The sequence below is a fragment of the Pelophylax lessonae genome, assembly GCF_965119305.1.
Source record: "Pelophylax lessonae genome assembly, chromosome: 1".
In the NCBI taxonomy this organism is placed as follows: domain Eukaryota; kingdom Metazoa; phylum Chordata; class Amphibia; order Anura; family Ranidae; genus Pelophylax; species Pelophylax lessonae.
In genome coordinates, this window is record NC_138768.1 from 820,905,748 (window position 1) to 820,931,877 (window position 26,130).

At 42.4% G+C, this 26,130-nt stretch overlaps 1 protein-coding gene across 1 annotated transcript in view; it reads right to left on the reverse strand.

The window, feature by feature from the left end:
• Positions 1-26,130, reverse strand: part of PTCD3 (pentatricopeptide repeat domain 3) — a 111,735-nt gene that overhangs the window by 43,701 nt on the left and 41,904 nt on the right. The window contains exons 9-15 of the mRNA XM_082258492.1: positions 19,452-19,507; positions 17,267-17,354; positions 13,112-13,172; positions 10,224-10,306; positions 4,375-4,513; positions 2,485-2,535; positions 1,469-1,555 (exon numbers count right to left, since the gene is read on the reverse strand). Coding sequence (XP_082114618.1) covers positions 1,469-1,555; positions 2,485-2,535; positions 4,375-4,513; positions 10,224-10,306; positions 13,112-13,172; positions 17,267-17,354; positions 19,452-19,507 — 565 coding nt within the window. The remainder of the gene's footprint in view (positions 1-1,468; positions 1,556-2,484; positions 2,536-4,374; positions 4,514-10,223; positions 10,307-13,111; positions 13,173-17,266; positions 17,355-19,451; positions 19,508-26,130) is intronic.

The window sequence follows — 26,130 nt, forward strand, 5'->3', positions numbered from 1 at the left end:
AATTAGGCTAATAGAAACAGACATAAATACAGGCATTTGTAGCATAAAATACGCTTGTATTTCCAGAAACCAAGAGCACCAGCTGTGGTGTATAAGAATATTTAACCACTTCATCTCCGCCCGACCCAGTTTTACTGTGGCAGGCAGCCGCTGCTGGGGAAAAGCGACGTAGTACTACGTTGCTTGTCCCCGTGCGCCCCGGCCCCGCTGATGATCTGATTGGGTTCAGAACCGATCAGTCATCAGGTCCAGGCCAATGATTTTTGGCCTGGACCTGTTGATCGGTCCTGCCCAATCAGAGACTGACTTGTGCCTGTGTAATGTAAACACAGGCACAGAAATGACCCGCTCTCTCCTCCCAAAATCCTTTTTGGATTCATTGAGAGAAGAGAGAGGATCAAAACTGAGTACTGCACACAGCACACTTCCACACACCTAGCTAAGCACACTTAACCCCCGATCACCCCCCCCCCCCCCAGTTAACCCCTACACCCCGTCACATCGCACACTGTATACAGTATATAGCTGTTTCCTATATTTATGTATAAGTGTGACTTGTGACTTGGTTTAGCGCTTGCGACCGTTCCTTTTAGGCTTAGGGTCCCCGCCACCCCCCCATAAAGATTTAGCCCCCTGATCCCCCCAGTTAACCCCTTCCTTCCTGTCAAATTGCACACTATATACAGGTAATATAGTGGTTTTCTGTATTTCTGTGAAAGTGTGATTGTGACTTCAGTTAGCGCTAGCGAGTTAAGTTTCTGTCCCAAGTAGGTTTAGGGTCCCTGCCAACCCCCCCATAAAGATTTAACCCCCTGATCACCCCGTCACATTGAACACTATAGACAGTATGGAGCATTTGCCTATATTTCTGCATTAGTGTGACTTGGTTTAGCGCTTGCAATCCTTCCTTTTAGGCTTAGGATACCCACCACCCCCCCATAAAGATTTAACCCCCTGATCACCCCCAGTTAACCTCTTCATTGCCCTGTCACAGTGTCACTTTTATAGAGTACAGTTTTTTTTCTGATCACTATTATTAGTGTCACAGGTGACATTAGTTAGCGTTAGCGTCAGTCTAGGACAGCGCAGATCCCTGGCGCATAGTTAGAAATATTAGTTAACCCCTTGATTACCACATACACACCTCCATTACTAGTATAGTGTTTGAACAGATCAATATCTGATTTGATCAGAACCATACTAGCGTCCCCATAGTTTAGTGTTTCCAAAACGCGGTGTTTGCACGCGTGTAAGTATAAAAAAAATAAATTACAAAAAAAGTTACAAAAAAATATAAAAGCCAAAAATAGTTGTGGTTTGAGTTATTTTATTGTTCTTACTCTATTCTTCCTACTGTACTTTGTTGTACTTCTTATAGTCTCTCATAACAGAGACTGAAGCGATCAGACCCACTCCTAAATGATATAAGATTCAGGAAATTACAATAGTCAGAGTTATAAAAATTTACCATCATCTGGGTCCTGGGCTGTAAAGCTCTTTCCTTGGATCTTTTGAAGAATCTCGTCAAGAAGTTCAGCCTGGCTCGATGCATCGCCTAACAAACAGATTTAATTATTATTTAAAAATCAATCTACTCTATATCAATAGATTTAAAGTGCACATTGTTTCTTTAGTGCAACAAACTGTTCCACTCTGTATTATTAAATAGAATCTTTGCACACTATATATGATTATTGACCACTTGCAGAAGCAAAATGGCAAGCACTGGACTTCTCCTTCTGCGTTGTAATCTAAAGTATCTCAGAATAGCGTGTTGATATTACAAAGGCTTAACGAACCAGTGGTGGTAAAGTTCTCCTTCTCTACTAGCAAAGTTGGGCCCCTTTGGATTGGCCAGTTTACACAGGTTAACAGCAACCATGCAGGCAACACCCAACAGGCCAGTAAGCGTTGGTATCATAAAAACAACCTTTATTAATATTTGCAAAGTAAAGGTTGTACAAAAAAGAATTTTAGAATAGTATAAAAACATTTAACAAAAATGATACAAATCTATTATACTCTCTTTTATATTACAGGATCAATATGTTCATATTATGTTGCTAACACAATTCAAGACAAAAAAGGACTAATAGTAGGAATACACGGTTCGAATATCGACCAATCGTCACCAACATGAACAATCGAAAAAAATCTTTCAAAGAGCAATCGAGCAATAGTCACTAACTATTTCCGCTCATGCATGATAATGTTCTATAGATTTTCTACTGACAACCTCCACACCAACGAATAGAAAATCGTTCGTTCGCAAACGATACGACAGAATTTTAAATTTTTTTCAATCAGTCTTTTTCGTTCATAATATCGATATCGGGTATTGATTGCTGGGCATCAACAATTAGAAAATTGGCCCATCGTTCGTTGAACGAAAATTTTCGTACAATTTTCTTATTGTGTATTCCTGACATTAGTTAGCTTAGAGGACAGAAAGACAAGACAGAGCAAAACAATGCATGTACTCACCCACTCTATAAAATATCACCAACAAGTGGCTGAATGTTGCAAGACTTGGCTCTAGAAAATGAAAAGTGTGATATCAAAGTCTACATCTGCTCAAATAATCATCAGTAGATTAGCTGCAATGAGAATGGAAAATCTCTAGTAAGTGTGCATTTTTTTTTCTGGTAGTGCTGAAAATCAGATTAACAGATTCCCAGCGTAAAAATGGCAGTCCTGTGATTGCAGGCTTAAGGGCCATACACACTATAAGATTTTCTGAAGACTTTTTCCTTCAGATTTACCTTTTCTATGTAGTGCAAGGGCCTGCCAGATTGCATACAAATTGAAAGTGTTTAGGTTTGACCTCATATTATCTGGTTTTGGTAAGTCTAAAGGAAAAAGTCTTCAGAAAATCTTATAGTGTGTATGGCCCATTAGTTTATCCTTCTGATCACATATCTTGTTACACCCATATTTAGGGTGTAACATGAAAGATGGTCGCATTGCTTCCCCCCACCCCCACCACCAAAATGCCTTCCCAGTAGCTGAATTGTGGGGTGCTTCTTCCTGCAAAAATCTGTTTTGTTTTGATATGAGCATGCCTGTGGACTACTTTGTCCTGATGCCTGATCCCTGCTGCTATGATCTGCAGGCTTCAACGCAACAAATGTATTCAACGCACATTTATTTTATTAATGTGCGAACATTTATTACATTTGGAATATCTGGGAAACATAAGAATGTTACTGGAAAGGATTTATAGCTAAAAAAAAAAAAGTCAAAACAATGTGCCGAGGATGTTGAATTTAACCACTTGCCAAACGCCCACAGTAATATTACTATGGTGGGGCGGCTCAGCTGCATCCAGTCACGTAGTACTACGCGACTGGAGTGCATGTGGTTTCGGAGGCACATGTTTAAACCCAGCGGGAGGCGGGCCACGGGAGGAGTGGCGGAGATTGCCGCTGCCCTCCCGCGATCGTCCGGGAAAACGAGAGAAGACCCGCCTGCTTATGTAAACAAAGCAGGCGGATCTTCTCTGAGACAGGCAGTGACAGATCAGCAGTTTCAGCTAAGCTGAAACCCTGATCTCTCTGTGCCTGTCACAGAACCCCCCCCCCCCCCCCACAGTCAGTAAGCATATTAGGCATACATTTAACCCCTTTGCTCACCCCCAGTATTAACCCCTTCCCTGCCAGTGTCATTTATACAGTAACAGTGCATATTATTTAGCACTGATTACTGTAATAATGTCACTGGTCCCCAAAAATTGTCAAAAATGTCAGTTAGGGGTCCGATCTGTCCGCTGCAATCGCAGTCCCGCTAAAAATCGCAGATCGCTGCCATTACTAATAAATAAAAAAAGTCCTAAAACCTATCCCGTAGTTTGTAAACGCTATAACTTTTGCGCAAACCAATTAAAATGCGCTTTTTGGGATTTTTTTTTTTTACCAAAAATATGTAGCAAAATACAAATTGGCCTAAACTGATAAAAAAATAAAATTTTTAAAAAATGTTTTATTGGGATTGTTTTATAGCAGGAAGTAACAAATATGACTTTTTTTTCAAAATTGTCGCTTTTCTTGTTTATAGCGCAAAATCTAAAAACAGCAGCGGTGATCAAATACTACCAAAAGAAAGCTCTATTTGTGCGGAAAAAAAGGACATCAATTGTGTTTGGGTACATTGTCTCACGACCGCGCAATTTTCTGTAAAAGTAAACGCAGTGACGAATCGCAAAAACGGCCTGGTCATTAAGGGGGTAAACCCTTCGAGGCTGAAGTGGTTAAATGACATTGCATCAATCAGTTCTAGCTGCAGATAACTGCTAAAGAAAATCAGATACTCAATAATGACCACATGCCACAGACAACCTATATATTTATATTCTCAGCACAGGTTTCCATGTCTCACCGATATTCAAGGCTTTCATCTCATTGAGTGTTTGCATTGCCATTCCTTTTAGGCCGGTCTTCTTCAAGCTTTTTAGGATGGAGTTGAAGGTGTGCAAATTTGGCTGAACGTTTTGCCGAATCATTTGATTAAGCAGGTCCTATAAAAAATGAAACACAAAAAAAGTATCACTGGGTGCTGTGATAGAGGAAACACAAACTTTCAACTCCACAGTACCCAATTATGTTTTACGCAGGGATTACCAACCAGCAAGCATACTGAAAACACATTAAAACACAAAACCACACTCAATGCTAATCAGCCAATCACATGGAAGCAACTCAATGCATTAAGGCATCTAAACGTGGTGAAGACAATTTGCTGAAGTTCAAAACGTGCATCAGAATGGGGAAGAAAGGGGATTTAAGTGACTTTAAATGTGGCATGGTTGTTGGTGCCAGACGGGGGCTAATCTGCGTATTTCAAAAACTGCTGATCTACTGGGATTTTCACGCACAACCATCTCTTGGGATTACAGAGAATGGTCCGAAAAAGAGAAAATATCCAATGAGCGACAGTTGTGTGGACGAAAATGCCTTGTTGATGTCAGAGGAGAATGGGCAGACTAGTTTGAGAGGATAAAAAGGCAACGGTAACTCAAATAACTACAACCAAGGTATGCAAAAAAAATTACAACCAAGGTATGCAGAAAACTATCTCTGAAAGCACAACACATCAAACCTTGAAGAACATGGGTTACAGCAGCAGAAGACCACACCGGGTTCCACTCCTGTTAGCTATGAACAGGGAACTGAGGCTACAATTCGCACAGGCTCACCAAAGTGGACATTAGAAGATTGGAAAAATGTTGCCTGGTCTGATGAGTCTCGATTTCAGCCGTGACATTTTCAGATGGTAGGGTCAGAATTTGGCGTAAACAACATGAAAGCATGGATCCATCCTGCCTTGTATCAACCGTTCAGGCTGGTGGTGGTGTAATGATGTGGGGCATATCTTCTTGGCATATTTTGAGCCCCTTAGTACCAATTGAGCATAGTTTAAACGCCACGGCCTACCTGAGTATTGTTGCTGACCATGTCCATCACTTAATGACTACAGTGTACCAATCTTCTGATGGCTCCTTCCCGCAGGATAATGTACCATGTCACAAAACTCAAATCATCTCATCACAGGTTTCTGGAACCAGACAATAGGTTCACTGTACTCCAAAGGCCTCCACAGTCACCAGATCTCAGCCAATAGAGAACCTATGGGATGTAGTGGAATGGGAGATTTGCATCATGAATCTGCAGCCGACAAATCTGCCACAACTGCGTGATGCGATCATGTCAATATGGACCAAAATCTCTGAGGAATCTTTTCAACACCTTGTGGAATCTATGCTATGAAGAATTGAGGCATTTTTGAAGGCATAAGGGGGTCCGACCCAGTACTAGCAAGGTGTACCTAATAAAGTGGCCAGTAAGTGTATACTACAGCTCAAACTTGTATAATTATTTATTTATTACAGCGCTGTCATTTACACAGCACTTTACATATATAATGGCAATTCACATCAGTCCCTGCCCTCAAAGAAAACTCCCATATCAGAGCTGCCATCATGCATGCGTTTGATTCTGGGCAAAAAAAAGGTCTCAAATGCAATCCGGTGAGAGGAACAGCTTCGGAGGCTACCATGAGATCTGGATCTCTGACAGAGGAATGGCTCTTTGACCTCAAGTCCCGAGCAGGAGTTCTAAAAGAAAGCAGTTTTTTCTCTAGAAGGGATACCTTGGCTTGGGATGTGTCAAGTATCAGAGAGACCAAAGTATTTCAGGCGAAGAAGAGGTGGGACAGCAAATTTTTGGAAATTGATCCCCCAGCTGAAAGCCTAGAGCAGGGTTGTCAAACTCAATTTCATTGTGGGCCGCACCAGCATTATGGTTCCCTCAAAGGGCCGGTTATATCTGTAAGATTAGATGTCCAGAGCAACCCACGCCCCCTTACACCCTTACATGAGATGTCAAGAGCCCCCCATCATCAGAAGTCAAGAGTCACCCACCCTTCCTTACATCACAATGCACCCCTTACTTGGTGCTGCTACCAGGAAGAAGATGCGAGTGGATCTGGGAAGAAGAAATTGCAAGGTCTGGAGGACTACCAGAGGAGGGCTGGAGTCAGCTGACAGAGTCTGCTGAATGCTGAGACCAGGGGAGGCAGAGACAAGGTGGTGTTGTGGCTGCACAGAGAGGTGCAGGATCTGTAGAAGAAGTTCGGCCCTCCTCTCTGCTGCAGACTGCTAAAAAGGGGGGTGGGCCTTTCTGCAGCAGCACAGAGAAGGACAGGATCTGGCAAAGGAGTTCTGTCCTTTCTGCTGCCGACTACTGAGACAAGGTAGGGGCAGAGACAAGGGGGGTTCTGCAGCTGCAGGACAGGTGCAAGGGCCACATGAAATGGCCTGGGGGGCCGCATTAGGCCCATGGGCCTTGTGTTTGACACCTGTGGGCTACAGCATTTGAATTGCCCTGTTAACATTTGCAGACAGCTGGAAGGGTGAGGAAGGAGAAGGTAGTCTAGATAAAATGGTGACCTGGATGCCCTGAGTAGAGCAATAAGAGGTGCAGGGACCTTTGTAAACACTCAGGGAGCAGAGGATAGGCCAAATAGCAGTGCCGTAAACTGGAAGTGATTGTCTCTTACTGCAAAGAGTAGAAAACACTGATAAGGATAAATGGAAATATGCAGATATGCATCATGGATTTCTACAAATGCCAAGCGTACCCCTCATTGCAGGGAGGTAATAACTGACCTTGCGGATTCCAGAAAACAATTTGGAATCTGAAGGTATTTGTTGAGAGATTTTAGGTCCAGGATAGGGGTACTGGCACAATTATTTCCTGGGAGAAGAAATGGTTCAGGGCATTCTGCAAATCTGACTGTCCTTGAGCAGATTGTGGTTGATTTGAGAGAAGAAAGAGACTGAAACCACCCCTTTATTGGAAAGGGGGCTCTGTGGAAGATATGGTGGGCTTTGTGGGCCAAGTCTCATGCTGAAAGGAACGACTGAACTTGGGTTTCGAAGTTGAAGCCTGGGTGGAGAGTTGAGGTGCTCTGCGTTTTGAAAAGATAGAGGCTCCTGAAGAAGGGGAGGTTTGGAAATTTTCCTCTGATGGATTTGTCAAGTGCCACAATGAGATGTCCTCTGAAGAGGCGTGACATTGACATATGTTCTTCCATTTTGTATGTTCTTAAAGTCTGTTCTATTACTGCATCCATTTTGAATACACACTTTGTCGAAGATAGTTTTAACTCAGATAGTTTCAGACAGATAATATCATACATATTTTACATTTAACACATTATCTAAATATACACATGATCTTCTTCCTGTAGACATTATACCCCTAGTTCCTCTTTTAGAACTTGAAATCAGTATTGCTTAACTTTCATGTTTAACCATTTATGCTTGAGAAAAGGGCAGATGGATTCCTGGAAATAAATGCTACATGAATCATTTGCCCTTACTCAAGATGGCCAGGGCCACAAATGATAGGGGGGGGGGGGGCGTTCAAAGTGCTTTCTCAACAAATAGAGCATGGAGACATGGATGGATGGGGGAGTTTTGCTTTGAATATTAACCCCAGCTACAGCGCGGGCTTACTTTGCGGGAAGGCTGTCCATTGCTGTTCTCCGTGATCACGCACCCCCTGCGGCATGCCCTGTGATCGCTGAGTCCTTCAGACTCAGCTGATCACATGTCGTGGTAAAGGGCCATTCACAGCAGCTCTTTACCATGTGATCAGCTGTGTCCAATGAAAGCTGATCACAATGTAAACGCAAGCCGGTTATCGGCTTTCCTTTCCTCACATTGACAGTGTTGAGTTCAAATGTTAAGTTTGAGCCTTGAAATAACGGGACATCTACGCCAATCAGGTTTGCATTCGTCTCCATATGTTTGCCATACAGCCTTACAACGGTTCACATCATCCTTCAACGGATGTGTGACCCAGATTACATTTTGGTTACAGCTTTTATAGTACATAAACGAGCACAAGCCCAAGTTACAGATTACACAAAGTTTCACAATATTACACAAGATTTCACAATACAGTCTAATTACACATACGGTCAGCTAGACCCAGCAAGGGCGTAGTGACAAGTTAGTCTGACAATTAAAAAGGGCTTATTTTCATAAACATCTCTTTCCGGGAACTTTATCATTTTTGGCAGAACATTTCATATCCTCTGGGATAACGTGAGACACAGTATTTAAGACATACCAACTAGAATTCTAAGCATTAAGAATATATTTTTTTAGTATATTAAAGGGGACTCTTTGACTATATAATGATATGCTCGTCATATATTTTTATATCTTGATAACAGCGTGAGGTGAGAAGAGAGACGATAACCGGCTTGTGCTAAAGAGACATCGACACTGATAATCAGGGCACTTATTATTAGTGTCCTAATTATCAGTTCAGTACCAACAGTGCCCACCAGTGCTGCCAATCAGTACTTCCAATCACTGCCTCCCCATCAGTGTCACCTGTCAGTGCTTCTTATCAGTGCTGCCTATCAGTGCCCACCAGTGTGGCCTCATCAGTGCCACCTATCAGTGCCTCATCAGTGTCCATTAGTGCAGCATCATCTGTGCACATCAATGGAGAAAAATGACTGCAATATTTTATAACAAACTATGAAAAATGTTTTTCATTTCTTTTTTCTAAATTTTTTTGTCCTTTTTCGTTTGTTTAGCAATGAATCAAAAACCCAGTGGTGATTAAGTACCACCAAAAGAAAGCTCTATTTGTGTGAAAAAAAAAATTATAAAAATGTAATTTGGGTACAGTGTAACGGCGCAACTGTCATTCAAAGTGTGACAGCTCTAAAAGCTTAAAATTGGCCTGGGCAGGAAGAGGGTAAGAGTGTCCAGTAGGCAAGTGGTTAAAAATAAATATGGTTTTTGTTTCTCACAAATTGCAGACTTGATGGCCCACGCAGGATCTAATTACCAAAGATTTAATTGTTGTATCAGTAGGCAGTGAATAGTAGATTAAAAAAAACCAAAAGAGAAAATATAAAGTAGTTGAGCGTAGAGTGATTTCTACTTAAGCGAGGAGAGGTCTATCACCTTAGGACACAAGCAAAAAACTGAAGACTCACAGAGTGGGGTAGAGTTATAGAGGGGGCATCAAGGGCGATGTCCTCAAAAGCTTGCCAGTGTCCAATTACCTGAAGGTACCAGCTTCTGTAGGCACCAGGTATTCTGTGCAGGCAGCCTGTTGAGATCAAGGACAGGCAGCAGGCTGCACGGACCACCATGCTCATGCCAGAGAAAACATCCGTGCAGGCCCCATGCACAGATCCGAACAGGTCTGTCCTGATCCATGCAGCATGCCTGCATGAATGTGCACTCTGGGATTTTCATTGCATTGAGGTCTATACAGCTGGCTGCCTGCTTTTTTTTTTTTTTTAAAGAACTGCTTTTGTTTTCTTACTTTTAAAGGTTTACAGGTGGAGTTGGGCTTTATTCTGTGTAACCCCTCGAGGAAAAAGCACATGCACCTCTATACAGGAGCAGGGCAGTAGGGATTTACATCCTAAAATTTTTAGTGCAACTAACTTCTTCTCTCTTCTTCCTCCATCACCAATGGCATCCAAACTACAAAGTCAGGTTTGAATCTCATTGGTGGCTGGATAACTTATTACTGGATTTTTTTTTTATCATGTCAGGTTTGCTGTGTGCGATTGTCCAGAAGGAAAGTGCTCCCGCATTACTTGCATTGTCTACCATTCATTAGCATGACAAGTCCACAACACAACAGACCATGATTACTATCAAGACGCAAGGCAACTACTGGTCTTACCACTATTAAAGCCCACTTCTCCTTGCTGTCATTTTTCATTTTTGGAACTGCAGTGATGAGAGCATTGAAAGTGTGTACGTCTCCTGTGCAGAGAAAAATAAGATCTATAAACTTTTTTTCCAACAAAACAAGGTTCTCAATAGTTACATGTAATGGCAAAACAGCCTGCCTCGCTTTATGAGAAACACTTTTCTATCGACAAGGGCCTAGTCACACTTGCCGCATGCTAAAACTGTAAATTTTAGCGTGCTGGTAGGTGTCCATTCTTGAGGGACCAGTGTTTTGGGTTTTAAATCACAAGGCTAGTGCTCACAGAAGAAAAATACAGACAATATGAGAAAATGTTCACAATTTAATAACTAAATTCTGTAGAGATTTGTTAATGTAATAAATGACAAACATGACTAATAATCTCTGAGGCTAAGGACTACCTACAGACGGAGGATAACTGTCCCTCAATCTGTAAGAGCAATGCCTATGGCCACTTTGCAAACAACCCCTGGCTGGCAAAAAGTAAAAATAAATAAATAAAATGAAGGATCACCTGTAGACATTATGTATCCAGATTCCAAAATGGCTATAATCTAGTGATCGACCGATATCGGTTTTTCGTTGCCGATACCGATATTTTGGCCATTGCATATCGGCATTGGCCGATATTTTTGTACATTGAAAAAAATAATACATTTTTTATTTTTTTTGACAGGTACTCTTGTGGAGGGATCTGGGGGGATCTGCACTTAAAAGCATTCAAAACGCCAATTTTGGCTGTTTTGAATGCTGTCATTTTTTTTAATCTGGCGCCAGACAGTACCCGGAAGTGATGTCACTCATGACATCACTTTCAGGTTTATGCATGGAGACCCGATCAGAGCCGAATGTGGCTTTGATCGGGTCTTCGGTGGCTGTGCAGGCTGGTTGCCCGGGTCTCCCGGTGGGTGGACGAGCCGCAGAAGGCGGCGGGGGGGGGGGGGGGGGGCAGCGACGTCCCCTCCCGCTCCTTGTAATGACAGCCGATTGGATTCTCACCCGCATCAGTTGTCATTACAAGACAGCCGGCCGTCGGTTATGGACGCCGGTACCAGGGGGGTGATGCCTCTAGCTGCAGGCATCACTCCGGTACAAGCACTTTCTCGAAATATTGGCAATATCGGCAGAGATGTATAGTAACTAAGTAGAACTACTTCACTACTGTACTTAAGTACCGAAAGGCGGTATCTGTACTTTCCTGGAGTAGAATTTTTTTCTCCTACTTCCACTTTTACTTCACTACATTTTTCGATGATTTCAATACTTCTACTTCGATATTTTTTTTTGTGCTGCATAGTTACTCGTTACTATTATAAAAATTACCACTGCCAGAACAGTAGATGGCAGGTTTCATGAAGCTCAAAACATGTGTATTATCAGCGCATACGAAAATAAATGCTACTGTATGTATAAATAAAAGCTGCATTTGAAATAATAAAAAAACAATATTATGTTCAAACTTTTGACTTCTTTCTTTAATAACTACATAATACAGTACTTGTACTTTTACTTTCAGTACTTGAGTAGCAAAATTTAAAAAAAAAAAACTACTTGCAATACTTAAAGTACAAAAAATGTTGAATACTTTAGTACTTCTACTCAAGTCACTTTTTGATCGAGCACTTCCACTTCTACTCAAGTCACTTTTTGATCGAGCACTTGTACTTTTACTCAAGTATGGGTTTTGAGTACTTTATACAACTCTGAATATCGGTAACCTCCGGGGCCGATTCCGATATATTGGGAAAAGTGCATATCGGCCCTCGATATATCGGCTTTGCCGATAATCGGTCAATCCCTACTATAAACCATAAAATGGCATTAAAAAGAAAGAACTCTAAACTCTCTTTGTATGGAAAGCACTGACCACAATTCAATCATCTGGTTACATTTGAAATATAAAAAGCAGAGTGCAGGGAAATGTCAGCAATCAGGCATACTTCATTAAATATAAAATAACCATCCTCTTACATGTACATTAGAATACCAGCCACAACAAGAAGCAGAATCATCAGCTCACAGGATGCAACATGGGGAAGGATAACAGAAGGAAAGATCCAGGATCCACGAGCAGCTGCTGCATCACAGCCTCAGCTCAAAGCCGGTATGCAGGCAGCTGGCAATGCAATAGAAGCTGCACTCTGGACTGGAGGTGGGAAGCTGAGGGTGAGAGGCACAGTGCACAGCTATACTAAGCTGTGAGCAGTGTAAGGAAAAACTGCAATGCGTTTCTATGCATCTGGCCCCTTTCTCAAGCCTTAGAACAGAATCACTTACTTGGCACCTCTTCCATTCAGAAAACATCTTGTATTCTTTTCACTGAACACAAGATAGTAAGGTCCCACAATGGTGCCAACATTTTCTCCCTGATTTCTTCCAGGTACCAGGTTTTCAGCTGTCTTGTTTGGGTGGTGCAGGGTGACATCGCCCCCATGTATGTGCAGGAATTTTTTCATGCTGGCTCTGAGGCACCGTGCAAAGAATGTATCCTAAGCTGTGCATGCACAGCTCAGGGATCATCTTAAAGAAGGCTGAGAACAGACAGGTAAGTTTGTCTTATTGCCGGAGAGACATAGCATGTCTCCTCTACAATAAATAACATGCTTGCTCACATTTTAGGTAGGTTTTGGAAAAAAAATAATTCTAACTAGGTAGCTATTTTTTACTAAATATTTGTCTGACTTGTGCCACTTTCAAACATAATCTGAGCTTAGTTTGCCTAATGCTTTGTAAATTAGGAACTGCATCACTAATTCATAACATCAATGAATAATCAAGCAATCAATCAACACAATAACAGCTGCAGTTCCAAATAAAATTAAGTTGTATTTTGAGTTCCAACTACTGTGCAGACTCACCGGTTAGCCTGTTATTGAGAAGGTCTGTGTACATGTCAAATGCCTTCTTGGAAGCTCCATGCTAAAAAGATGAAATATAAAAAATGTTAAAGTAGTACTATGCATGAAGGTAAAAAACCTTCAGTATGTAGCTTCCCCCGCAGCCCCCCAAAATACTTACCTGAGCCCAATCAGGATCCAGTGATGTGCATGAGAGCGGCTGTTCTCCTGGGTCTTGCCTCCTCGTTGGCTGGGAAACCATTGTCAGGAGGGAGTAGGGGCGGGGCCGATTTCTGTTCTATGGACACACAGAACGGGGCTCAGGAGCGAGCATGCGCGAGCGCCCCCATAGCAACCGGCTTGCTATGGGGACACTCAGGGATGAGGAGAAGCCAGGAGTGCTGGCAAAAAACCTGAGAAGAGACTAATGAGGGGTGCTCTGTACAAAACCATTGCAGACAGCAGGTAAATATAACTTGTTTGTTATATATAAAAATATATCACTTTAAAGAGTGAATAATGTTTGTATATTCAAACATATTTATACTCTGTAAAGACCTTACATACAGGCACATGATGTGTATAGATTATATATATATATATATATATATATATATATATATATATATATATATATATATATATATATATATATATATATATATATATATAATCTATACACATCAGATACATACACACTATATATATACATACACACACACACACACACACACACACACACACACACATACATACATACACACACTCAAAATTCTCATTCATCCTCTTCTTGGTGCCAATCTTGCAACACATACAGTATGCTTGAATATACTGCACAAGTAATTAATAGCATATGTAAGAGGCCATATAAACAAAATTTTTTACACACACACACACACACAAGTTAATTTATTTCAGTAATTAAATTCAAAAAGTGAAACTCATATTTTATATAGATGCGTTACACACAGAGTGATATATTTTGAGCATTTTTTTTTTTTTAATGTTAATGATTATGGCTTAGAGTTAGCGAAAACCCAAAATTCCGTATCTCAGAAAATTAGAACATTAGGTAAGACCAATAAAAAAAAAAGATTTCTAATACAGAAATGTTGGCTTACTGAAAAGGTATGTCCATGTACAGTATAGTATGCACTCAATACTTGATCAAGGATCCATTTGCATAAATTACTGCATCAATGCGGCGTGGCATGGAGGGGATCAGCCTGTGGCACTGCAAAGGTGTTATGGAAGCCCAGGTTGCTTTGATAGCGGCCTTTAGCTCGTCTGCATGGTTGGGTCTGGTGTCTCTCATCTTCCTCTTGACAATGCCCCACAGATTCTCTATAGGGTTTTGACAAGTTTGCTCAGTGATACCTTGAACATTAAACCAGGTATTGGTACTTTTGGCAGTGTGGGCGGTGCCACCTCCTGCTGGAAATTGAAATCAGCATCTCCATAAAGCTGCTCAGCAGAGGAAAGCATGAAATTCTCTAGAATTTCGTGGTAGAGGGCTGCACTGATTTTGGACTTGATAAAACACATTGGACCAATACCAGCAGATGACATGGCTCCCCAAATGATCACTGACTGTGGAAACTTCACACTGGACCTCATGCAACTTGGATTCTGTGCTTCTCCACTCTTCCTCTAGACTCCAGGACCTCGATTTCAAAATGAAATGCAAAAATTACTTTCATCCAAAGAGGACTTCGGACCACTGAGCAACAGTCCAGTCCTTTTTCTCCTTAGCCCAGGTTAGATGCTTCTGACATTATCTCTGGTTCAGGAGTGCCTTGACACAAGGAATGTGACAGTTGTAGCCCATGTCCTGGATACATCTGTGTGTGGTGGCTCTTGAAGCACTGACACCAGCCGTAGTCCACTCCTTGTGAATCTCCCCCAAATTCTTGAATGGCCTTTGCTTCACAATCCTCTTAAGGCTGCAGTTATCCCTGTTGCTTGTGCACCTTTTTCTACCACGCTTTTTCCATCCACGTAACTTTCCATTAATATGCTTGGATACAGCACTCTGAACAGCCAGCGTCTTTAGCAATGACCTTTTGTGACTTACCCTCCTTGTTGAGAGTGTCATTGACTGTCTTCTGGACAACTGTCAAGTCAGCAGTCCATGATTGTGTAACCTACTGAACCAGACTGAGAGGCCATTTAAAGGCTCAGGAAATCTTTACAGGTGTTTTTAGTTTATTAGCGGATTAGAGTGACACCATGAGTCTACAATGTTCAATTTTTTTAACAATATTCTAATTTTTCGAGACACTGAATTTTGGGTTTTCACTAGCTCTAAACCATAATCATCAAAATGAAAAGAAAGAAATTAAATATATCACTCTGTGTGTAATGAATCTATATAATATAGGAGTTTCACTTTATGAATTGAATTACCAAAATAAATTAACTTTTTGATAATTCTAGCAGAACAGTGTTCCACCACCCCTGGCAGCCTGTGTCCTCCTGTCACTGAACACAGAAGGCAGTAGAGGAAGTTTTTGCACTACTCACTTCCTCCACTGGCTTCTGTGTCCTATTGCCAGGAACCCTTGGACATGTGTACAGCAGTGGATGTGTCACTAGGTGCCCCGAGTACCCACATCGCGACAGCTGCATTTTTTCATTTCTCTGGAGCTTCCAGTGGCGGCTCCTGTCCCACACAGCCCCGTCTGTCAGACACGTAGTTTAGAGCCAAGTGAAATGTTCTAAAACTTCTCCTTGAATCTGTTCTACACATTTCTGACAGGCAGGGCTGGACGGGGATGGGGCTGCACTGTGTTGTAAAAAAGGCAGTACACAGCTGCACCAAGAGGAGGTGAGCAAAAGCTATGGAGGGAAAGGGAGAAGGGAGGGGGTGGCTGTGCATAGAGGCATCTGTGACAGCTGTGAACCGCAGTGGGGGTGAATGTGTGAAGAGGGGGCGAAGTTGTGAGAAGAAGTGACAGCTGGAAAGGGGGAGAGGTGTGTGTGGGGGGCTGGTGGTACAGGGACAAGAGCGGGGAAGAGGGGGGTTGACAGGTTGTTTAGAGGTGTAAGGGAAGGGAGTGAAGTGGAAAACGTTGGAGAGTTAAAGAGATCAGAGCTGTGGTTTGCTGTAATCTGTAGATGGGGGTGCAGAAGTGAAATTTGGAAGGGGGGGATGAGACAAGCTGTAGTTGTGAATTGGGGGTGTAAGTTGTGGATGGGTGGGTAGGATGGGGTGCCTGCCGGGAAGGAGGGGAACCCGGGGGTCTGACCGTCCCAAGGAGTGGCCCAGTTCCACCCCAAAACCCTCCAGGGGGAGAGGGGGTCAACTACTCACCATATCAGGAACCAGGTGGGCACTGCTCCAGACAGAACCCCTCGCCATCAAAATGGGGGTGGGGGGTGTCAGCCAGGAGGAATGCTGCGACTCGGGCCAAGACCCGGTCGTATGCGACCTTGTGAGGCATTTAACTCGCAAGCCAGCCCCCATTCAGTGGAGCTATGTCACAGCCGACCTAGCGCAGAGCTGAGGGTCTGCGCGTGCTCCCTGGCCAGACTGGGGTGATCACTGGATCTAGATTATTCAGCCCGTTGCCCAGTCCAGCAGTTGATTTTAGATCTCACAGGAAAAAGCAAGATAAAAAATTTCTATCTTGTAAGAAAAAATTGCTAGGACCAAAGATCCCAGCAAGAAACTAGGTCCTTACTCTTGACTAGGCAGAAAAACTACCTATAGCACAGAGAAGGAGTATACCCCCCTGGGACTGCCCATAGACGTAGCCAGACTTTTTTTCTGCCTAGTGTTATACTCCTGTAGGGGCAGTAAAACCCAGTGGTTAAGAAGATCAGGAGCTGTGTCCATCAATGAATGAAAGAGAAATTGTTTTTTTTGTTTTTGTCTTTTCTTTTATAGCGCAAAAAAAAAAAAAAAAACCCAGTGGTGACCAAATACCACCAAAAGAAAGCTCTATTTGTGGGGAGAAAAATATATAAATTTAATTTGTGTACAGTCTAACATAACCAATAGTCGGGTAAAATAACGCAGTATCAAAAAGCAAAAAATGTCCTGGTCAAGAAGGTGTAAATCTTCCAGCGGTCAAGTGCCAAAATATACCCAAAATCCCCAAACCACCATAGTTTCCTTTCAACATGGCCATCTAATTCTAATCATTAGTTAGTGTTGTAATAAACAATTGATACCTTCACCATTCCTCGAATCATGGTTCGGAAGGAATGCGCATCTTTTTCTGGCATTAGGTTAAAGATTCTCTCTGCATTGTTGTTATCCCTTAAAAACAAAATAAGAAAGAATAAAAGGTACAACAAGATCCATACAGACACAGTAGTTTCATGCAATCAAAAAAAGGATAACTTCTGACTGTTTCATTGTACGATAACTGCATTTTATTATATAAAAACTTACTATGACCTAAAACTATAAAATGAGAACTGCAGTTATACAGTAATAAAAAACATAGAACATGAAAAGCCATTTATTAGTGTCAGCCATTTAATTTTTACATGCACTTTTTCAAGGGGAAAAAAAAAAAAAAAACAATTTTCTAAAAGGGTTTCGTCCAGAATTTAGAAAAGAAGCCTGCCTCAAAAGTGTTATTCCCGGTTTGATAGACAAACTAACCATCACACACAGTGCTGTTCCACACCACAGTGAACAGTAAAACGGTAGGACAAAACAAAAGGCCAAAACCTAGAAATCTCTTAACTTAGTGAAAGTAAGGGCTCCTTTTTTTTCTTTTATTGTAGGTACAAAAACGTTTATCCGTAACTATACTTATCTTGCCTGTTAAGATCCTTCTTGGTAGGTTTTTTTTTAATTTTTAATTTATTTATTTAATTTATTTTTTTTCTTTTTTTAGGTAAAATTAGTCTCGGTTTTTTTTTTGGTTTAAAAATAACAAATATGTTATACTTACCTGCTCTGTGCAGTTGGTTTTGCACAGAGCCTCTTCTTCTGAGGTCCCTCACCGGTCCTCCTGGCCCCTCCCTCCTGCCGAGTGCCCCCACAGCAAGAAGCTTGCTATGAGGGCACCTGAGCCACTGCTCTGTGTGCCCATTCAGACACAGAGCTGCGGCTCAGCCCTGCCCCCTCTTTTTCATTGGCTCACTCGCTTTGACAGCAGCGGGAGCCAATATCGCCCATTGCTCTCTCTCTGCCAATCAGGAGGGAGAGTCCCGGACAGCCGAGGCTCTCGTGCTACATCGCTGGGTCGAGATGGGGTTCAGGTTAGTATTAGGGAGGCTGCTGCACACAGAAGGTATTTTTTTATCTTAATGCAAAGAATGCATTAGGATAAAAAATCTTCTGCCTTTAGAACCACCTTAAGTTGAGGATTACACCACCAGGGGTTTATTTGGTAAGAATTTGTTTTTCCCGCGCAGTAGACATTTATCAGCTATAGGATATACAGAGACTTTCTGTACCTGCCGTAACCAACAGATGTTTTCTGAGATTGTGCAGGGTCCCAATAGAGGTTAGAACTGCAGCTTCAACCGCTGTAACTGCATTTTTGACCTTTTTACACCAATCTGCATGTACAGTACTAGCTGGGATGCTTTACTGTGTATATAAGCAGATTTAGGAGGGCTAGACCTCCTTCTGATGGGGACAGTTGTATTATATTTCTAGAGATTCTAGCTGATGTATTCCCCCATAAAAAGTATTATATTTTCTTTTTGGGATATTCATCCATGAAATTAGGTATGATAGGGTTAGAAGTTCTGGAGGTTTTTTTTTTTTTTTAATCTGTGTTCCTGCTGAGGAGATTCGCCCTCTTTTTTTTCTCCTCCTCGACCGCTGTCTCTGAGATTGGAGAGATAGGAAATTTTGCGTCACCATCATTCACCCCGCAGAACAGTAATAGTGGGGAAATCAAAGGTAACACCTTTTTCGGAAGAGATTGACCTTAAATGAAAGTGAATAGAAATCTGCGCAAATATAAATCTCTACTTCAGGCATCAGTAAATCGTGGACTGCAGTCCAGCCCAACTAAATAGCAGTTCAATCCGGACCGTAATGCATTTCTGAGGAATGAATATCATTCCAGGGTATAGCAGCTGCATTGCAATCATTGCGATTAAATGCAAAATGTTTCACAACTCAATGCATTGACAAGAACTGAACCTATTGGAAACCAATGATTTTGGGTTGTCAATGAATAGAGTCTGCATTAAGTAATGCAGTTCCCTGCAGCCCATGCACATGGTGTAAATGTACCCAAAAGGTAAAACTTCATAAAACTGAAAACTTATGCTAAATGAAAATCTTTTAATACTATACTTTCACGATATCCTCCAAAAGCCAGGACCTTTACTCCGTAATGTTTTATAGGTAAATTACAGATTGACACCATAAACAGTGCTTTACCTCCAACTCTTCACTTCTGGCAGATTCTGGGAATCTGGATTCTTCTGGCCATTTGCCTAAAAATAAAATAAGATCCCATGAGATAAAAATACTGGAGAAGTATGCCCTTACAAACAAGGATTTTATTAATAAAAGGGAATAAAAATAGATATGTTGATAAACGTTTCCAGATATATTCAATTCAAAAATAAAAAAAAAACTTTAACAAAAATGTAAAGCCAAAACTTTTTTAAATAGCATGGAGTGGTTAAAACCTCTGTCTGGTTTTTGGTTATTGAGGTCTGTGTTCCTCTGAAGAGATTCATCATCTCCAATGATCCTGATGCCCATTTTCTCTCTCACACCGTACAGAAAATGACGAGAAATCTTAAGGTTTTGTGGTCAATTATAGTTTTTGATATAATGTTCAAAAATATTTAATATGAAGCTCCGTTAACATCTTGGCGTCCTGGATCGTGGGCAGAATCGCCGTGATTCTGACTCGGCAAATCGCGGGATGCCCGTGCGATTCCTGTCACTCACAATGGCACTCAAAGCGCAGCGCAATTTTGCTGCGACTGTTGCCTGACAAATCACGCAAACAGGTATGCAGGACACCTGTCGCCCCAAAGAAGTTCTTCTACTTCTTTTGAGCAACAGGCGTCCCCGTGATTTTTTCCGCGATTTGCCAGGTGAAAATTGCGTCAAAATGGCACCGGGATTGGCATGCCATTTGAAGTGACGGGAATCTCATGGACGTCCTGCGAATTTGCCATGATTCGGGATCGCAGGCAGAATTTCCACAATTCTGCCTGCGATCCGGGCCACATTGGAAGAAGAGGATTAGTCTTAGGTCACACATAAAATACACTAACAATAAGGATAGCTGAAAAGGTTGGGCAGATCACAAGTAGGGATGATCGAACTTTTGAAAAGTTTGGTTCGACCAGAACATCCGAATTTCCCGAAAGTTCGGTTCGGATTCCGGAACCCCATTGAAATCAATGGGACCCGAACTTCTGGAATCAAAAAACAAAATTTTGAAGCCCTAAAATCCAATAAATGCCCCTAAAAAGTGCCTAGGGTTCTGGGTCATGCCCCAGGGACTATGAATCAGGCAAAAAAAGTTTGTTTTTGATAGAGAGCCAATTATTGAAAAAATTATTGAAAAAAAGAAAAAAAAAAAGAAAAAGATTTCTTTGGATTTGGTGTCGGGGGGGGGGGGGGGGTGTAACAAATGTACCTGTGAAATTTCAGCTCTGTAGCATGTCCAGAACCAGAAAAAAAAAAAAAAGATTATTTTTATTAGAATTTCAGTAGCGCAGGGATGTTACCCTCCTTTCACACCTGGGCGTTTTTTGAAGGCAGGCATGACATCTGAACTACTGTATAGGGGTATATATATATATGTATACCCCTAACCCAGAATGTGCATAGTGGGGTCACCCTGACATGGCAGAGTCAGTTCACACTAAACTACACTACGGTCACCCTGGCATGGCAGAGTCAGTTCACACTAAACTACACTACGGTCACCCTGGCATGGCAGAGTCAGTTCACACTAAACTACACTACGGTCACCCTGGCATGGCAGAGTCAGTTCACACTAAACTACACTACGGTCACCCTGGCATGGCAGACTCAGTTCACACTAAACTACACTACGGTCACCCTGACATGGCAGAGTTAGGTCATCTAAACTACACTACGGTCACCCTGACACTTAAAGCTATCCCTACAAAAACTAGGTTTTTGAATCTAACTATAGTGGTATATAGTACCCTAACTACACTGCATATCCCTTTCCTCACACTAATAATTGCAAAATGACACTGGAACTTTACAAGCAGCAGGAGAAACACAAATGCTTCCACTCTCTTCCACAGCCTATGTATTACTGTACAGTGCTAGAGTTTTGGCAGGGCTATGTTATATACTGGGGGGCGTATTCACTCCTGATTGGCCTCTGGACCCCGTAGTCACTCCAATCACATTTTACTGATGTTTCTGGGCCAATCACGGGCTTTTAAAGCCCAGTTCCTGTCCTATTGCATTTTGGGTGGTTCTGGTGGCCGAATTCCGAACTTTTACCGCAAAAAGTTCGGAATTCGGCCGAATTTCGAACAGCCAATGTTCGGGTCGAACCGATGGTCGACCCGAACCGTTCGATCATCCCTAATCACAAGTTAATGATCACTGACATACATAACGTACCTATCTGAGTAATAAAACTTCATTTTTTTTTGTAATAATTTTTATTATAAAAGTAAGGGCAACATAAAACTAATACCATATTTTACACTGTTTCCGATAAACTAATATATCAATATCTGGTTGGATGGATGGAGTAGCAATTCTCAATGATTTCTCAAAGGTGCTCATCAGTTATTTTGGTTCTAATTTTGCCCTTCCTTTGCTTCATCCTTGAAAATAGTTGCTCACAAATATAGATGCTGCTGAAAACTAATGACATGAATGAGGCATGATTGTGAAGAGTGGGGGATTTTTCTTTGAGAAGATAAAACTTAAAAAAAAAAAAAGTCCTAAAAAGAGACACTGTCAAATTTTAAAAATGTGGCTGCACGTGTTTGCTACTTGTAAATTTATTTTTTTACAAAAATTTCCAACCAAAAAATCAACTTAAGTAAGTTTACGATTTTGTGCTGGGCCGCATTCATAGCCGTCTTGGGCCGCAGGTTGGGCACTCCTGGTGTATAGGTAATAGATTTGCTGAAGTGGCAAAGAGCATACTGGAAGGAGGAAAAACCAGAGTGACAGAAAGATAAAAACTCATCAGTCTGTTGCTTCTCCTTATACTGTTCAATCACAGGGTGGATGAGGGACAAGATCTGTTTTTCCTAACCTCAGTGTTTAATGCCGCCTGTGTCCCTTTGAAGGTTCACCATCTCCAATGATCCTGATTGCCCTCGTCTCTCATACAGAAAGTGATGAGAAATCCAACATTTTGAGAGTTATCACAGGAACAGGGAGGATGGGTAGACCTATCCTGGAGAAAGAATAAGTTATTACCTGATAAATCCCTTTCCAGGAATCCTCCAGGACGGTCACATGAGAGATGGCTCCTCCTCCTACAGGAAACACAAGCACAATTAAGTTTAAGAGGCCGCCCCACAGTTGTTAAAAGATGAACTGGCCTGCTTAAGCGACTAGCTCAAACTATAATTCTAAGTATACAATTTATTAATAGGGTGGGGGTCCACCGTCCTGGAGGATTCCTGGAAAGGGAGTTATCAGGTAATAACTTATTCTTTCCCAAGTCATCCTCCAGGACGGTCACATGAGACCCCAACGATGCATACCTAGGGTGGGACTACTGCCTGGAGCACTTTGCGACCGAAGGATAGATCCTGGGCGGAGACCAGGTCGACCCTGTAGTGTATGACAAGCGTCAGATCGCTTGACCAGGTAGCTGCTTTGCAGATTTGCTCTGCTGAGGCCCCAGCCTTTTCTGCCCAAGATGTTGATATCGCCCGGGTAGAGTGTGCTTTGATGCCGGCTGGTAAACTCTGGTCTTGCGCTGTGTAAGCTGCACCAATGGCCATTCTGATCCACCTGGCTTTGGATGATTTTGAGGCTGCTTGCCCTTTCTGAGTGCCTCCAAAAAGGATGAATAAGTTGGCGGATTTTCTGATTTCTCTGGTGGCTCTTATGTAGTGTAGGATACACCTCTTGACGTCCAGAGTAGCAAATACCTCCTCCCATGGGGAGGTTGGATTTTGGCAAAATGATGGGAGGACCACTTCCTGAGTCCGATGGAACTCTGATGAGACTTTCTGGAGAAAAAGAGGGTCCGTTCTGAGGACTAATTTATCCGGAAAAATCTTTAGGAAAGGCTCCTTGATGGAAAGAGCCTGTAGATCACTCACCCTCCTGGCAGATGTGATTGCCACTAAAAATGCTGCTTTTAGAGTAAGGTTCTTTAGGTTGCATTCTTCTAGAGGCTCAAACGGAGCTTTGGTGAGAGCCTGTAGAACCAATGTTAGGTCCCATGGGGCCAGACTAAGATCTTTGCAGGGCCTGGATCTTTTCATGGATTTAAAGAATCTCTTTACTAAAGGATCTTCTCCCATAGGTTTTTCCAGAAAAAAATCGATAGAGCTGCTGCCTGCACTTTGAGAGTGCTTACGGCTAGACCTTTGTCTGCTCCATCTAGAAAAAATTCAAGCACAGTACTAATGTCCCTTAGGTTCCTGTTGCTTGGTTCCATTTTCAGTTTGTATGTCTTCCAAATTTTATTGTAAATTTTCCTGGTCACTGGTTTTCTGCTTTGAAGTAGTACCTCCGTGACCCTTGTGGATAGACCTTTGTTCAATAGTATGCACCGTTCAGGATCCATGCCGCTAATTGTAACGTCCGGCTGGAAGGGTGATGTGCTCCCTTTTGAGCCAGAAGATCTTCCTGGGCTGGTAGCATCCATGGTTCCTCTTCTGCCATCTTCTGGAGTGGCGTGAACCATGCTTGTTTCGGCCAAAAAGGTGCCACTAGGATTACCCTTGTCCCCTCCAGATGGATTTTTCTGATTGTTCTTGGAATCAGTTGGATCGGGGGAAATGCATACGCTAGACCGAATCTCCAAGGGAAAGCTAGGGCGTCTATTCCCAGTGCATTCCTTTCTTTGTGTAAAGAGTAGAACTTCTTCACCTTTTTGTTGTTCTCTGTGGCGAAAAGGTCCACCTCTGGTGTTCCCCATTTCTGGACCAGTTGGTTGAAAACCTGGTGGTTTAGTTCCCACCCCGCTGGGTCCAGGTGCTTCCGGCTTAGGAGATCTGCCAGCACGTTTGCTGACCCCTTTATATGCACTGCCGAAAGGGATAAAAGGTTTGCTTCCGCCTCTGAGAGAATGTCTTGTGCTATTCTCATCAGGTGCTTTGAGCGTGTGCCACCTTGGTGGTTTATGTAAGAGACTGTCGTAATGTTGTCCGACTGGATTTGAACAGGTTTCCTTTTTATTTCTTGTTGGAATCCCGTCAGAGCTTCTCTTACGGCCGCTAGCTCCCTCATGTTTGAGGATACTTCCTCCCCAGACTGGCACCACGTTCCCTGTCTCACTTGATGACCTATGTGGGCTCCCCAACCGAAAAGACTTGCATCTGTCGTTATTCTGACCTGAACTGTTGGCATCCAGAGACTCCCTTGAGAGAGGGAGTCTTCCTTTAGCCACCATGTTAGCGATCTTTTTACGGTTGGTGGGATTGATATTAGACCGTCCAGCTCCGAGGTCTTTCCATTCCAGTGGCTCAGGAGATGTCCCTGAAGTGGTCTCATATGTAGCTGAGCCCACTGTACTGCTGGGATGGCTGCTGACATGAGGCCCAGAACCACCATGGTGTCCCTTCTTGAAATTTGGTGCAGTTCTATTAGGCGCCTTGTGGCTTCTTTGAGCTTCACCATCTTGTTTTCTGGTAGTAGGATTTTCTGCGTGACTGTGTTTATCTGATAACCCAGGAACAGTATCTCCTGTGAGGGAGTTCTGTGGGATTTCTGGGCATTGATCACCCACCCCAGAGATGTGAGGAAATCCTCTGTTATTTGTAGATTTTCCAGCACTTCTGACTCTGATTTGCCGTATATCAGGAAATCGTCTAAGTAGGGGATTATTTGGACCCCTCTTACCCTGAGATCCTGGACTACTTCCGCCATAATTTTGGTGAATATCCTGGGTGCAGATGAGATTCCGAATGGAAGTGCCTGGAATTGGAATAGGCGCGTTTGTGACCCCCGTCTGGTTGCGAACCTTAAGAACGTCTGATGCCTTGGATGGATTGGCACGTGTAAGTAGGCGTCTTGAAGATCCAGGGTCACTAGAAATGCACCTTCTGGGAGTAAAGTTCTCACTGAGAAGATGGATTCCATCTTGAACCTCCTGTACCTTACCCTGCGGTTGAGGTCTTTGAGATTTAGAATCAGGCGGTGTTTGCCTGATGGTTTTAGCCTTAAGAAGACTCTGGAAAACAAACCTTCCCCTTGGTGTGATAGGGGTATTTCCTTTATAACTTCCTCTTGTAGTAGGTTCAAGATGGATCCTTCCCAGGCTTCCTTCGCTGGTGATGTTCTCGGTAGAGATGTTACCCGAAATTTGTGAGGAGGGGTTGTCACAAACTCTATCCTGTAGCCCTGTTTGACAATCTGTACTATGAACTGATTCGTACAGAACCTTTCCCATTGGGGGAAGAAGAATCTTAGTTTTCCCCCTACCGGCCGTCTGGCGTCACTGGGGCTTGTTGACGTTGCTGCTGTTGGTGGGAAAGGAGTTGTTTGATCTGCCCTTATTTTTATTGTATACCCACTTCCTCTGGGTATTTGGTTTTCCTCCCTTGTTTTGTGTGTCGCTTCTTGGGCGGCGAAAAAATCTCTTCTGTTTCTCCTTCTTCTTAGAAGGGAATCCTTTGGACTTGTCTGCCGATCTTTCCAGAACTTTGTCTAGTTCCTGGCCAAAAAGTAGCTTCCCATCAAAGGGGATACTGCACGTGGGAAATTGGTTCCAGATGATTAGTACCTCCAATTGCCATCATCCCAATTAGTCAATGCATAGAACTAACACTAAAAAGTGTTAAACTCCTCTAAGAGAAAAGGGGGGATTTTTAAGGCAATAATACATGAAAAAAACAAAATAAATAAAATATATGAAATTTATTGATTAAAAACGACATATGTCATAAATACATAAATATACAAATTC